Source organism: Tasmannia lanceolata, unplaced genomic scaffold, assembly GCF_043159265.1.
Source record: "Tasmannia lanceolata isolate RefF3 unplaced genomic scaffold, GAP_Taslan_0.1 ptg000018l, whole genome shotgun sequence".
NCBI classification, from domain to species: Eukaryota; Viridiplantae; Streptophyta; class Magnoliopsida; order Canellales; family Winteraceae; genus Tasmannia; species Tasmannia lanceolata.
Window position 1 is genome coordinate 71,277,552 of NW_027518695.1, and position 14,877 is coordinate 71,292,428.

At 41.5% G+C, this 14,877-nt stretch overlaps 1 protein-coding gene across 2 annotated transcripts in view; it reads right to left on the bottom strand.

Annotated features, from left to right (window-relative positions):
- Positions 1 to 3,147: 3,147 nt before the first annotated feature.
- LOC143851558 (CDP-diacylglycerol--inositol 3-phosphatidyltransferase 1-like) overlaps positions 3,148 to 14,877 on the bottom strand; it is a 38,927-nt gene continuing 27,197 nt past the window's right edge. For both annotated transcript variants that reach the window (XM_077361024.1, XM_077361023.1), the window contains one exon: positions 3,148 to 3,336. In XM_077361024.1, coding sequence (XP_077217139.1) covers positions 3,277 to 3,336 — 60 coding nt within the window. In that variant the 3' untranslated portion in view covers positions 3,148 to 3,276. The remainder of the gene's footprint in view (positions 3,337 to 14,877) is intronic.

Consider the following 14,877-nt stretch of genomic DNA (forward strand, 5'->3'; position numbering starts at 1 on the left):
CCTCATATATATAGACACACACACAAGTAAAAAACCCCGTGCGATGCACGGGCCGACAAAGAACTGTACGGACCACATCATAGGTTGAACCAAACAGTCCATGTGATGGAACACAACATCAATAGGTTGTACCCGTAAAATCATTTCCATAGGCTGATCATAGCCCTCCAATCTATAGAGGCTTCCATAATTAAAAGAGCATAAAGGAGGGGGTAGATTGAACTTATGTGGCTTTAATGGGTGCCTTTGTTAAAAAGCATAAGGGAGAGGGTAGGATTGAAAATATGTGGGCTGAATGGGTGCCTTTATTAAAAAAAGTGATGTGTAATTCTCATAGAATTTTCAAATAATTCAAATAATTCTCTCCTTTTCCCTTCTGCTATATATATACTAGTAAAAAATCCCGTGCGATGCACGGGTCGACAAAGAACTGTACGGACCACATCATAGGTTGATCCAAACCATCCATGTGATGGAACACAACATAAATAGGATGTGCCCATAAAATCATTTCCATAGGCTGATCCTAGCCCTCCAATCTATAGAGGTTTCCATAATTGTTGTTCCTCTGAAGGTGTCCGCAATTCGTCAATATTTGTAAAGGTGTCCCCAAGTCGTAATATTATATAATATGTTCACAAAAATTCATAATATTATGTAACATATGCACCCAATCCGTATTTTTGCAAAGAAAAAACGTGACTTTGTCCATTTTTTTTATTTCAAAAGCATAAAGGAGGGGGGTAGGATTGAAATTATGTGGCTTTAATGGGTGCCTTTGTTAAAAAGCATAAAGGGGGGCGTAGGATTGAAAATATGTGGGTTGAATGGTTGCCTTCGTTAAAAAAAGTCAAAAAAAAAGTGATGTGTGATTCTCTTAGAATTTTGAGAGAAATTCAAATAATTCTCCCATTCTCTTCAACTATATATATATATATATATATGAGGAAAAGGATTGTGAGCTTGAGCGTTGGAACCTTATGGTGAGCTTGAGCTCTCAAACCAATGAGGCCCACATTGTTAGGATGATCCAAAGCATTCACTAGAAAGGGCCTTACATAGATAGGGTGTGTACAAAAAATCAGCTCCATAGGATCATCCTAACCCATCCATTTGTGGAGGTCAAAATGGACAGACCACAAATCTGCCCATTTTTGCCCTCCACTTTTGGAGGGGTTAGGATGATTCAATGGAGCTGATTTTTGGTACACACCCTATCTATGATAGGGCCTTGCAAATGAATGGTTTGGATCCTCACAGAAATTGTGGGACCCATGTGATTGGTGCACTCAAGCGCACCATTTCCTATTAGAGCTTGAGCGCATATATATATATATATATATATATATATATATATATATATGAGGAAATGGTTTGTGAGCAGCTGCTTAGATAAGCTTATCTGAGCAGAGCTCACAAGCCATGGGGGGCCACATTTTTGGGGGGATCCAAAGCATTCATTTGGAAGGCCCTTCCATGGATAGGGTGTATACCAAAAATCAAATCAATAGGGTCATCCTAACTCAATCAAAGGTGGAGGGGAAATTGGACAGACACTGTGTGGAAAAGGATTGTACGCTCGAGCGCACCAAGCTTAGGTGCGCTCGAGTGCCCCAAACTCATGTTGGCTCACTTTGTTAGGATGATCCAGAGCATTCATTTGAAAGACCCTTACATAGATGGGGTATGTACCAAAAATTAGCTCCATAGGATCATCCTAACCCATCCATTTGTTGAGGTCAAAATGGACAGACTCTGTTTGTCCACAAATCTACCCATTTTTGCCCTCTACTTTAGGAGGGGTTAGGATGATCCAAAGCACTCATTTGATAGGCCTTAATATAGATAGGGTGTGCCCAAAAAATCAGCTTTATTGGATCATCCTAACCCTTTGATTTGTTGAGCTAAAAAATGGACATATTTGTGGAATTTTATACCCATCCATTTTAACCTTTACAAATTGTAGGGTTGGGATGATCCTATGGAGCTGATTTTTTGGGCGCACCCTATCCATGTCAGGGCCTATGACTTCTTAGGATCACCCAAACAATGTGGGCCCCCACTGTTTTTATGGCCGATGGACTAGATAACTTTTCTAATTGGCCCACTAGAAACACTTCTCATATATATATATATATATATATATATATATATATGAGGAAAAGGATTGTACGCTCGAGTGCCCAATCGCATGTGGGCCCACTTTGTTAGGATGATCCAAAGCATTCATTTGAAAGGCCCTTACATAGATGGGGTGTACCAAAAATCAGCTCCATAGGATCATCCTAACCCATCCATTTGTGGAGGTCAAAATGGACAGACACTGTTTGTCCACAAATCTGCCCATATTTGCCCTCCACTTTTGGAGGGATTAGGATGATTCAATGGACCTGATTTTTGGTACACGCCCTATCTATAATATGGCTTTGCAAATGAATGCTTTGGATCACCACAAAAAATGTGGGGCCCATATGATTAGGCACTCGAGCGTGCCATAAGCTTGGTACGCTCGAGCGTACAATCCTCTCTCTCTCTCTCTCTCTCTCTCTATATATATATATATATATAAAGGGAAAATTGTTTCTGAGCTTGAGCTCAGAAATAGGGGAAGCTATCTGAGCTCGAGCTCAGAAACAATTTTCCCTTGAGCCCACATTTTTTGGGTGATCCAAAGCATTCATTTGAAAGGCCCTTACATATATAAGATGTCCATAAAAAATCAGATGGTTAGGATCATCCTTGCCCTTCCATTTGTTGAGGGAAAAATGCGCAGATTTTTAGAGAAACAGTATCTATCCATTTTTGCCCTCCAATTTTGGATGGGTTAGGATAATCCTATAGAGCTGATTTTTAGTACACACTCTATCTATGTAAGGGCCTTTTCAAATGAATGGTTTGGATCACCCAAAAATGTGGGCCCGCATGAGGTTTTGACGCTCGAGCTCAAATAAGCTATCTGAACTCGAGCGCAGAATCAGTCCTCTCCACCTCTGGCTGTTCTTACATGCAAAGCCATCTGCAAAATTGCTTCGCGCGAAATTGCCTAGCAAATGGGATGGTATGTCAATTATTTTCCACACGCAGTAACTAATTGGCAAATATGAATTTCTCAAGGGCTATTTAGCAATAATATTGCAAAGCAAGTACTAATTGGCAAAAATCCCTTAAAAATAAGTGTTAAGGAAACAGTAATGAGAATTTAAAACAATATCTACTTTTTTCTTTTCAGACCATCAAGATAAGAAGACAAAGGAGTCAGAGCCATGATAAGCAGCTTCATGGCCTCTGGTTTCTGTTTATATCATAAAGCACACAGACATCTGCGGCTGTCTTCATCTGCAACCAAAATAATATAGAATTACAATTAGAACAGTAAATTCACTTGGAAAAGAAGCCTCAATATGAGACAATGATTACAATGCCAACAGCAACTGAAAACACACTGATTACGATTCATCCGAGTCCCAATGCATACATTGGTTAATTTATGTTTAGGAAGTTCAGTAAGTCCAATATATCATGATACATTCTGCAACAGTGAAAAGGGTATTAATTGATAGTGGGCATGTAGAGAACGCATCTTTGAGCACTATCAACCAATACTTCCACTTTAGCTTTCCATGCCACTTCGTCACATTTCTATAGATAAACCATCCTACATTCATACCACAAAACTGATAATCCAATTGCATTATTTTCCTAGGAGAAATTATTTCTCCCTCGTCCATGCGTAGTGATGTGATCCAGGGAGGAGAAAAATTGACGATGGAGGGGAAAAGAGAAGAAGAAGAGGAAGATAGGATGAATAGAAGAAGAGAAAGAGTAGAAGAGAAAATTGTGAAGAAAAGAGAGGGAAGGAAGAAGAAAGGGAAGAAGAGGAGAAATTGGAAAGAATCTGTATTCTCAATTCATTAATTCATCCAAAGTTCTAAAATACCTAATACATGAGAGCCTTATATAGGCAATTGAAATAACATGGAAAATAAAAGCCCTAAAACCTAAAACATGGAAATAAAAATCCTAGAAACTAAATAATCTCAACTCAACTAAGCCTCTGTCCAAAACTAGTTGGGGTCGGTTAATGAATCCTTTAGAAAAATTTCATGAAGAAGGTGAAAGAAGCTACCCGGCTTAGAGTGACTAAAGTCAAATCCTGACACTAGTTGGGTTCGTCTACATGGATCATTTTCTTCCATTCTCTCCTATCCAAGGTCATGTTCTCTGTTATGTTCCTAGCCATCAAGTCTTTCCTCACTGTTTCTACCCAAGTTGTGTTCGGTTCGCCCCTACCTCTTTTCACTCCATCAACTTGGCACGAGTCACTTCTTCTCACTGGAGCATCCAAAGGCCTACGTTGCATATGCCCAAACCAAATGACAACGGAAATAAAATCTCAGAAACTAAATAATAATGGAAATAAATCCCTAAAAATCCTACTGGGCAAATATGCCTCTTATAGCACAGAATCATTCTCCCTCGTTGAAAAGAACTCGCCTCGAGTTCTAGTCCGCCTTTATCAAACGTAAAAATGACCCACGCCCATAGTAGGAGTAGAAGGTCGTCAAAGTCACATCTGATATAGGCCATCATAAGCGGTCCATCCGGGTAAGTGTGACAGACTGGAAAAGTGGCAACCCCGCTGAGGCCAATCATAGACTGTAAATGGTCACTTATGGTAGCCGCATAAAAGATCTCGACCGTGTCAAATTTAAAATCCATAGGCAACACCATATGCACATGAACGTGTGCCAAAAATCTCCTCTGTAATAGTGGGGACCATCTACAACAACTGTATCCTCATGCACAATGCTCATCATGGCCTCTGTGTCTGCAATCTCTGCAATAGGCTCAGACTCAGTACGCTCAGCAACCGGATCATCGTGTCAGCCTCATCACCAAGAACATCCGGCCCATCACTAGCATCAACTACGTCTGGCATATCGTGGGAGTCATTAACATCAGTCGTAGCATCTTCCTCCCCTTCTTGAGAAGTAGCCTCATCAACAGGGGAAGAACGAGACGGATAGGCTGCCTCCCTGGGAGCCTTAATGCCCGAGATGCTTGTTAATGCAATTCAAGGCAGCTTTCATATCAGCTATCATGTTCGAGTGCTGATCCAAAGTAGCTTGAGTGCGTTGTTCCCAAGCTCCTCTGGGTTGGACTTGTCTATGCCTCTGATAAAAAAAAAGGGTGACCCAGTGCACGAGGCTCCCGCCATTGCGGGGTCTGGGGAGGGCTAGATGTACACAGCCTTACCCCTGCTTTGCAGAGAGGCTGTTTCGTGACTCGAACCCGTGACCACCAAGTCACAATGGAGCAACCTTACTGTTGCGCCATGTCTTTGCATCTGATGATATTGATAATAAGCCTTTCTAGCATAGACCTTCGAGAACCCATCACGGAGATCTTGCCATCGACTAAAACATGCCTAAGTCACTGCTCTCTCAAAAGTGTCTCCATTTCACCTTGGCATCTCTTTGACGAATGGTCATTTGATGATCATAACCATAGTAGTTATGTTATGCATCAAGAGCCTCGATCCATCACAGACGCACAACATCGTAATCTCCATAGGGATAGTAGTAGGCATCGGAACCATAGAAATATGGAACCCATGGTGCAGTCACTATGGGGCGAATCAATGTCACATGGCCCCCAAATGGACTCTGTGAAAATCAGCCGCCAGATCTGTTTGTGCCACATGGCCCCCAAATGGACTCTGTGAAAATCAGCCGTCAAATCTGTTTGTGATGTCAAAAGGAACAAAACGCCTTTTGCTGATCTCAGACTCCAGGATAACCTGGATCGGCGGTCGAACCAAAATTGACGGATGAGGAAAGTTGAGTGAAGTAGTAGCTTCGCTTGCTATTGGCTGCTGAGAATAGGCTAGATAGACTCTTCAAGTCGTCCTGATCAACTCTTGTGTAGACAGTGAGGCCAAATTTCGAGCAAAAATGGCCCAAGTGAAGAGAGAGATCAGACTTAAAAATATCAGACTTCAACTATTTTTAGCCGACCCCAACTAGTTTGGGACAGGCTAGATAGACTCTTCAAGTCGTCCTGATCAACTCTTGTGTAGACAGTGAGGCCAAATTTAGAGCAGAAATGGTCCAAATGAAGAGAGAGATCAGACTTTAAAATATCAGACAAACTATTTTTAGCCTACCCCAACTAGTTTGGGACAAAGGCTTTGTTGAGTTGAGTTGAGACTTAATATTTTTAGTAAATCCAAAAAAATTCCTAAGACTCAAAGGAAGGTTGTTTGGTACTGGGTTTACATGGGACTGGTTTGGGTGGAGATGGAGAGGCCGAAGAAGGCGGCTGATGACGGCTGCGGCGGAAATGTGACTTATGATTGTTGTGGGGGGGGGGGGGGGGGGTGAAGGGGATGGTTTCAGATTGGCTTTTAAGGGTTAGGGTTTTAGAACGAAAAGGAGAAGGGAAAGATGGGGGAGGAAGCGGAAAGAGGGAGACAAAGAGAGAGGGAGTGAGAAAAATAGGGAGAGAGCAAAGTGTTGGGATCTTTTGCTCTGATATTAAACTAATGTGATCTAGGGAGGGGAAAAATAAACGATAGAGGGGAAAAGAGAAGAGGAAGAAAAGAAGAATAGAAGAAGGGAAAGAGAAGAGTGGAGGAGAAATATATGAAGACAGGAGGAGGGAAGGAAGAAGAAGAAGAAAGAAAGGGAGGAAGAAGAGGAGAAAAAGGGGAAAGTATGTATTTTCAATTCATTAATTCATCCAAAGTTTTAAAACCCCTAAAACATGAGGGCCTTATATAGGCAATTGAAATAACATGGAAAATAAAAGCCCTAAAAACTAAAACATGGAAATAAAAATCCTAGAAACTAAATCATGGATATAAATCCCTAAAAGTCATAATGGGTGAATCTGCCTCTTATGGGACCTACGTTCTGCATCAAGTAGGGACATGTCCTTGTGACCTCTCCCTCTAGATATAAGGAAATTAATTCCTTCACCGAGGATTTTTCATTTTGGAACGAACACAAAGAAGCTCTTCTAGAAAAGCGGAATATATGGGACAGAAGTAACCTGAAAATTAACTCAGCCCTATCGATGAATAATATCTCATAGATGATGTATTGTTTACTTTAAATTGTTTTTTGAAACTCGGAATTCATCTAGGAACCTGGGACGGTCTTTCCGTCCAGGTATATATTTACTTTGGAAGTGCCATCTCTATTCAATTCAATTTATTCCTTCCAAATTTCCCAGGTATTGTTTGCTTTCAAGTTGTTCCATTAAGCGATTGAGGATCGGTCCAATGCAGTCGTCATCTCTTGAGATCCAACATTGAAGAGAATATCTCCAAAAGATCAACAGACCTATTTGTATGAATACGACACAGATTCTAGGACCTTCTGTCCTCATCTCAATATTAAGATCCATCATCTTCTGCATGTTACATGTGCTCTCCCGCAAATGAAGGTACGGATTTTTTGGCTAAAACGTCACTGTGTCTTGATAAATCATATGGCAGCTCTTGCTTTGGGGTGACAAGTGCCTATCCAGGTTATTAGGCCTAACCTTTTCTGTTTGTTTTATTATACCATGTATAATTCGATGTGACTATTTTCTTCATGACTTAGACGCTTCTATGGATGAATAGGATCATTTAGGTTGTGTCTCCATTGGATAAGTTCATAAAAGATGTGCAGAAGCTATCATCTAATTCTCTAAGTCTCACTTCTCAACAGAAGTGTAACCCTTTCCAACCCGTAATCTCCATAATGATATGTTGGATGTCTTAATGGGGATAGGATCTTTCCTATTGTTAGAAAGAAGATTTTCTCTAATTCACACTTCTCAAAAGAAGAGTAGTCCTTTCCAACCCTTACTCTCCATAATGATATGCTGGATGTATTAAAAGGGATAAGGTATTTCCTATTGATTGTTAGAAGATTCCATATTTGTCATAAGGATACTTTGGAAGCAATTCACTAAGATTGATGCAAAAGTCTTATACCCAGTATTTGCTTCCACAATATGTTGCTAATGTGAGCTTAAGTTTCCAACAGAAGTAAATTGGTAATCATCATGCTTTTGAGCCCATATTTTTGAGTTTTTAGCTCAATGTAAATCCAATGGCCTAAAGATCGTAGTATACCCACCATTGAGACCGCTACTGATAGAGAACATGGAATATAGATAATTAGATATGCTGCTTATGAGTACTTGTTTTACCATTACAGGATTCCACATGCAGCCGAACCGATCTCAGATTCCATTTGTGGAATTTCACCAAAGGTTTCATTGTTAAAAAGACTAAAAAACCTAAAGAGAGCAAAATTACCAAAACTACCATTACTTTTAGAAAATTAAGAAACATAACCCCATCTTCCCCAATTGACTAAACGAAGTACAATTTTTTTTTTGTTTTTTTGCGAGGGCTCACCTGCGCTGGCGTCGGCAACGAAGGTCGCTACCCCCAATAGGGGTCATCGAACTGATCACATGTGAACAAATACCCTATAGTTCTCATTTTTGCTTTCCCTCTTCATCTTTCAACCATAAACAGAACTCAACCAATTGTTCCATTTTAATATTCTTTGTCGAGATTTACCGAATAGATCTGCTAGGATTTGACCGATATATCACCATTCTCCGGGAGATAATTCATGAAGAAAGACACAGTGCTGTGCTGCATGAGATAGAGAATCTTAACTACTCGATCGAAAGAAGACAACATGTGAGTGCACAGCTTGCAGGTGACCATTTGAACTAAGGAAAAGACCCACGTAGCTGTTGAACTGCACATAAAATTACCCTTCTAGCCTTGGATCTATATACAATTACGAGAGAGAGAGAGAGAGAGAGAGAGAGAGAGAGAGAGAGAGAGAGAGAGAAATTTCTAGTAAGTGAAAAGATGTTGAGGAAGCCATGAAATCTGCTTTCTTCTTTTCTATTCTTTTTTTCTACTTTTCTATTCTACCCATGGAATAACTCTGAAGTATGACGATGATGATGAAGTTTGATGCTGATGTCATTAAGCCCAACCCTATGGTCACAAAATAAAGTAGGAGAGTCATCGTTTGGATAGACTCTGGAATGATCGATACTGTTGGCCTTGGAATCTATCGGGCTGCCATGAGGGAGTCTTCCCCAGTAGAGACTCCTCCTCCCTCGAACTTAATGGAATCCGAGTTCCCTAATTCTCAGACATTGTTTCAAAACAGAGCCCTGGTCCTACCCGGGCTGCCCGTTTTGCTGCATCAACGGCCAAGAAGATCTTCCTCATCAGCGTTGGGAGTTAAGAAACCTGCTAAGACATGGCCGGTGGCTAGGCAACGAGAGAGTTACGTGTGGGCTGAGAGACAAAAGCAGTCAAAAAAGATAAGAGGAAAATAGTGGAAGTGTCAAGATACGAACCTAAATCATTTAGTAATTGTACATAGGCTTGACGGTCATTTGTACTTCTTAAACTCTAGTATTTCCTTACTGCACTTGTCTTCCTCTATTAGTTAGGTTTCAATTTGCCTACTGACACAAGAAAGGGGAAAAAAACTCTTTCAGGTCTCACATATTTAAGTATTTGTATCCCCTTTATAGGCCTCATGCATTTAATCATTTAGGGTACTCAACCAAGGGATCTCACCCTTTCTCTCCCCTCCCACTATTTCCTCTACACTTTGTACCCACTTTTTCCTCATTCTCTCAAAGTTTGTCTTCGGTCACTTTCAAACCTTCTCTTCTCTCTTTTCTCCAACTCCTTAAATCCTATATCATGAAATCTTTTTCCTCCATACTTCCTCCACTTCACCCTCGCTTCCCTTTTCTCCTAGCTTCTCACAATTAAACATCCCCATAGCCATTTCCTACTCTAAAAAGTCAGATACTTCTTTTATTCTTGCCTCAGGGGTTGGGGTTCATTGACCACATTATGAAATCTTTTTCCTCCATACTTCCTCCACTTCACCCTCACTTCCCTTTTCTCCTAGCTTCTCACAATTAAACATCCCCATAGCCATTTCCTACTCTAAAAAGTCAGATACTTCTTTTATTCTTGCCTCAAGGGTTGGGGTTCATTGACCACCGACTTACAGGTTTAGCTATACCACCAGATAAATTGATAACGGTAGAAAAGACAGATGGGGAGATTGAGAAAGGATGGCAGATTCAAGGGAATTGTATCCTCTTGTTTACCAAGGATTAGCATATAGTCACTTGGATTAATTCCACCCTTCTAAGATTCCTGCTCAAGTGCTCAATATCAGTTCATATCAAGATTTATGGGAAGTACTTTCTAATTTGAAGCCCACATTATACAGTTGAAGGCAATGTTACCGTGGTCGCCCTCCCACCCTCCAACCCACGATCCGGGGTCGCCGACCCCAACGTTGGTCATTTTCGACCAGGATCGCTAAAAATGGCGACCCAGGCGACCCGCACCGCAGGAAGAAGTGCATAGAAAGAGAGAGGGGGAAGAAGGGGGAAAGGGAACAAAAAACAACTTTCCTTCCCAACTTTAATCTAATCATACCTCATTGGAGGTCGAAAAAAAAGAAGAAACTGAGAAGAGGTAAAGAGACTAAACTGAAACAGATGTTCTGATAGAAACTTCCACTGAAGATTGCCAATCAAAATCCAATCCATGTACAGTACTGTAAAACCCCCCTCTCTGCTTCCTTGCTTTTACAGAGAGAGAGAGAGGGGGGGGGGGGGGGGGGGGGGGGGGGGGGTTTGTAAATGATATAAGAGATGAGGGAGAAGGGAACCCGTGAAGGCTAGCCACTTAAAAACCCTAAAAAAATCCGACCACAAGCCTACTAGCATTGGCGCTACAAGTTTTAACAACTTTTTTAAACAGTTGTCAAATGTTATTGCCTTTCCCAAAAAACTGATATTGGCAATACAAGTTTTATTCTCTTTTTTTAAATAGCTTTCAAATGTGATTACCCTTCCCAAAAACTATCAGCAGCCACCAGCTGTTACACTTGACCGTCATATTTAAGATAAGGCCTAACAATGCTTTAGCATATCTTGGCCTAACATTAAACTAGAGAGAGAGAGAGAGAATGCTCTCCAGAGCGACCCAGATTAATGCTCCAAACCGACCTGCGACCCCATATAGTGAACCAACTTAGCCTGCCCTCATCGTACCGCGTACCGGTCTATCATCGTAGCCCGTACCCGTTCTCGTACTGCGTACCGGAACGAACCGCATTCCATGTAACCTTGGTTGAAGGTTGAACTGCAAAACACTATGGCAAATTAACAATCGAAGAATAACTTGCCAAAATAAAGAGCCTTGTTGACCAGTTTGTAGCAATTCAAAAACTCGTGACCTATCGTGACACAGGTACTCTCCACAGTCTTGTTGATGACTGCACCAGGCACACTATCTCCACTCTCGCATAGCTTTCCCTACAATTGTTGAGCTTCGAAAGTTGTTTCTGCAACATGATGGATTAACATCTGCCACCAAGGATACTACGACCTCATCCAAGCCACTCTCTAGAGCCTTGGTGATGACTGCACCACATTCACCACCTCCATCGTCACTGGTTTAGCTTTCCCTACATTTGCTAAGATTCGAGTGTAGCTTCTTCAGCATGATGGATTGATGTCTGCCACAAAAAGCTTTTGTGAACTCATCCAAGCCTTCAACGCCAAACCCAACTTCTCAGTACACCTTTTTGAGGTCTTGTAATTATCCAACACAAACTCACCTTGTCCCGCTGAAGTTGAGGACATCCACATTACCCGAAATAGCAACATGCTTATTATCCATAGGGACTTGTGTTGAGGCAACTACAATCCATTAAAAAATACAACTTCCTATTGTAAATTATTTCTAATTATAAATCAACCTAATTTAACCTTCCTATTTCAACTTCAACGTCATGAATACAAAATTTGAACCCTAGAAGTTTCAAACAACCACATCTTCTACCAAAACATCGACTTTCTAAAACCCAACAAAATCATTCAAAATACCAAGTAAAATCATCAAAATTATTCAAAGTTCATCCTCCCTTCTCCAATATTTTGTTGAAAGGAGCTACGGATTTGCACTACATGACCCCCAATACCCGCCAGAATGGATATAGCATCACCCACATGGGATATTTCGCTACTTCAGTTTAACTTGAGTCTAAACAACCCAAAGGAGACAAGGGGTTTACCACAGGTCAGAAGATCTGACTAGGGGGAAACTCAGCACTGATTAATATCAAAACAATAATTATATATTGAATAGCAGTATATGAAAGAATGTCATTTTGATGAGCATTTGGATACTTTAACTATGATATAGTTTATGATTTGGCCATGGTTTTTGCCTTTTTCATTGAACATTCTAACATTTATATCCTTCCAAACTATACAAAATGGTGAGGAAAATAGGATTTTCCATAAACATTCAAGTTCGCTATTTCTTACCGGTTTGCACCCTCAAGGCCAGAAGGAATTGATAAAAGATAATTTTATATCAGAGCACACACGAAATAGACCAAAGAAGTAACTTGTATCTACATCAACAACGGGCACTAAATAAACAGGTGGGTAAGAGATTCCACTAGGGAGCCACAAAAGACGTGGTCACTATATTTATACATCTTCCCCTTTTAATCATCCGGTCATCAGTGAGGATCTAACTATTAAGAACACATAACATTAAGGCTATCACAATGGGAGAAGCAAAGGAGATCCAAATGTAGGGGAATCTAGGATAATTCTATAAATTTGCAACTAGAGTAAAATAGGACTTGACTAAAAAGATAGAACATTGAGGGGAACAGGGTCCGACGTCTAATAAGGATCCAAGTGAAGCCAAGAGGATGGAGAAAAACCGAAGGTGGTTCTTGCGTTTCGGTAGGAATGAAAATGGTTCGATAGGTTTGAAAAACCTTAGAGGAATTCACTAGTGGGCTTGCGGGTGGATGGAGAAGCCTCGGAAAATCTACATCAAACTGAGAGGGTAGCGAGAGAGGAGAACACTAGTTGGGAAATAGATTGATCCAGATGAGGAAGAAGACTTGTGAAGGCCACGAAGATAAGGAGCTACGATCTAGGGATTGGAAATGTTTGAAATGTGGCTTCTCCATTTTCAGAAGAAGTGTCTGCTGCTGGAAGTGTACAAAGAAATGATCCAGAAGTGGTAATATCCAAAGCTGGTTCAGGCGGTGGAGCGATTAGAACTCACACACATGAAGAAGAAAGAGCTGCAGAACTAGGGTTGGAAACTGAAACCAATGTTGGGGAAAGGGAAGCTCCTCACCCCCTCCCTAAAATCCAATGGACTAAAGTGTTATCTCTCTGGGCTGTTCCATGCGCCAAGAGAGGTGTATGGGATAAACTTCAAGAAAGCCGGTCAGGAGATCTGTGTAACTTGAAATCTTGGTTGCTTAGCTACGGAGATATGGAGGATGGTTTGATGATATACCAGCTGAAAGATAGTGAAGTTCTCATTGTCCCGCCTGTTTTAGTGAATCTGGAATTAATGAAGAGAAAATGGCTTAGTTCCTTTCATTCTCCCTTCGAAGACATGCAGTATGGTCAGTGTTTAAAAACGTGGATGTGATGCAGAACACGGCCAAGAAAAATCCTTGTCGACTCAGTGCGGACGCGGCCAAGAATGCGGTTGACTCAGTCATAACTCGGGAGAGTCAAAGGAATTTTTATTTGACTCTGAAGGGCAAAACACGGAATGCGGATGCGGTGCAACGCGGAATGCGGCCAAGGTAAAAGGGAGTCAACTCGGGCGAGTTCCGAGTCGAGTCAACAAGTTTTTAAACACTGGTGATGGTAATCACCTAATCCTAAATTCTCCAACACTAATACCACATCTTAGTGGGAAATCAAAGGAATCACTCTTCAGGCTTGGTGTGAAAGGAACTTCAAAATAGTGGGGAGCAGATTTGGAAAAGTTTTAGATACGGACAATTCTTGCTAAGCTGGCAACCGATATGACTCTGGTTTCATCCTTCTGCAAGCCTCTAAATCGGCTCCCCGACTTTTGTTGACGATTTATGTTTCTGGATCTCTGCCAAAAATGTCAAGAAAATCAACAGAAAGAGTCCTAGAGTCGTGAAAAGGATCGAGGAAGAAGATAGTATCGCCGGAGGTTAGCCGTAGTGGAGGGGCAACTTTACACAGAAGAAGAAACTCGTCGGAGACAATGGGTGTCTTGGCGCATATTAGCCCAGCCGGCGCACTCGAACTTGAATCTTGTTCCCACGAGGTGGAGTCGTCTTCACAGAGCCAGCGACACATGGACAGATCGCGGGGCTCCCTATTGGAAGATGAAGGGGTGATATCTTCCACAGTTGCTTCTCAGCATGCCTCAGAGGCAGAGTTAGTGGTGTATTCTCCAAGTTTCTTACGTTTCAGAGATAGCAGATAATCGGTGCTTTATGATAGGGAGGTCTTGAGTGGTTGTCACATCCTAATTGGAAGCATAGCTTGTGATCTATCAGCGAAGGGGTGGCTTTTGTCAGATGACCACTTGGAACAATTGGTGTCCCGCTGTCTAGAAAATCTTATCCACCCTCCCTCTAAGATCTCCGGCCAGGATTTCTCTCTATCCAGTGGCATGGATATTTGGCCCCAGAGAGAGGACCTTTGTGCTGTTGAGCTGGGTTTGGGTAGGTATCCCTTGGTGGGCATGGGCCCATTAAACCTGTCGGGCCAGGAGAGCTTTTCATTCCGTGGATATCTGAGAGTAATTAAGCAGGGAGAAGGAGGGGGCCATCCGTCTCAGTTGTCTGCCTTTTACTATTCACCCACAAGAGATGAGTTTCACCGATCCAAGGCTAAGGATCGAATTAAAAGATGGCCGCAAGTGCAGAGTTCAGATTCATGGAGATTTAGGGGGGCTTGCGTCGTCGACGGATATCGAATCATAATAGAAGACGA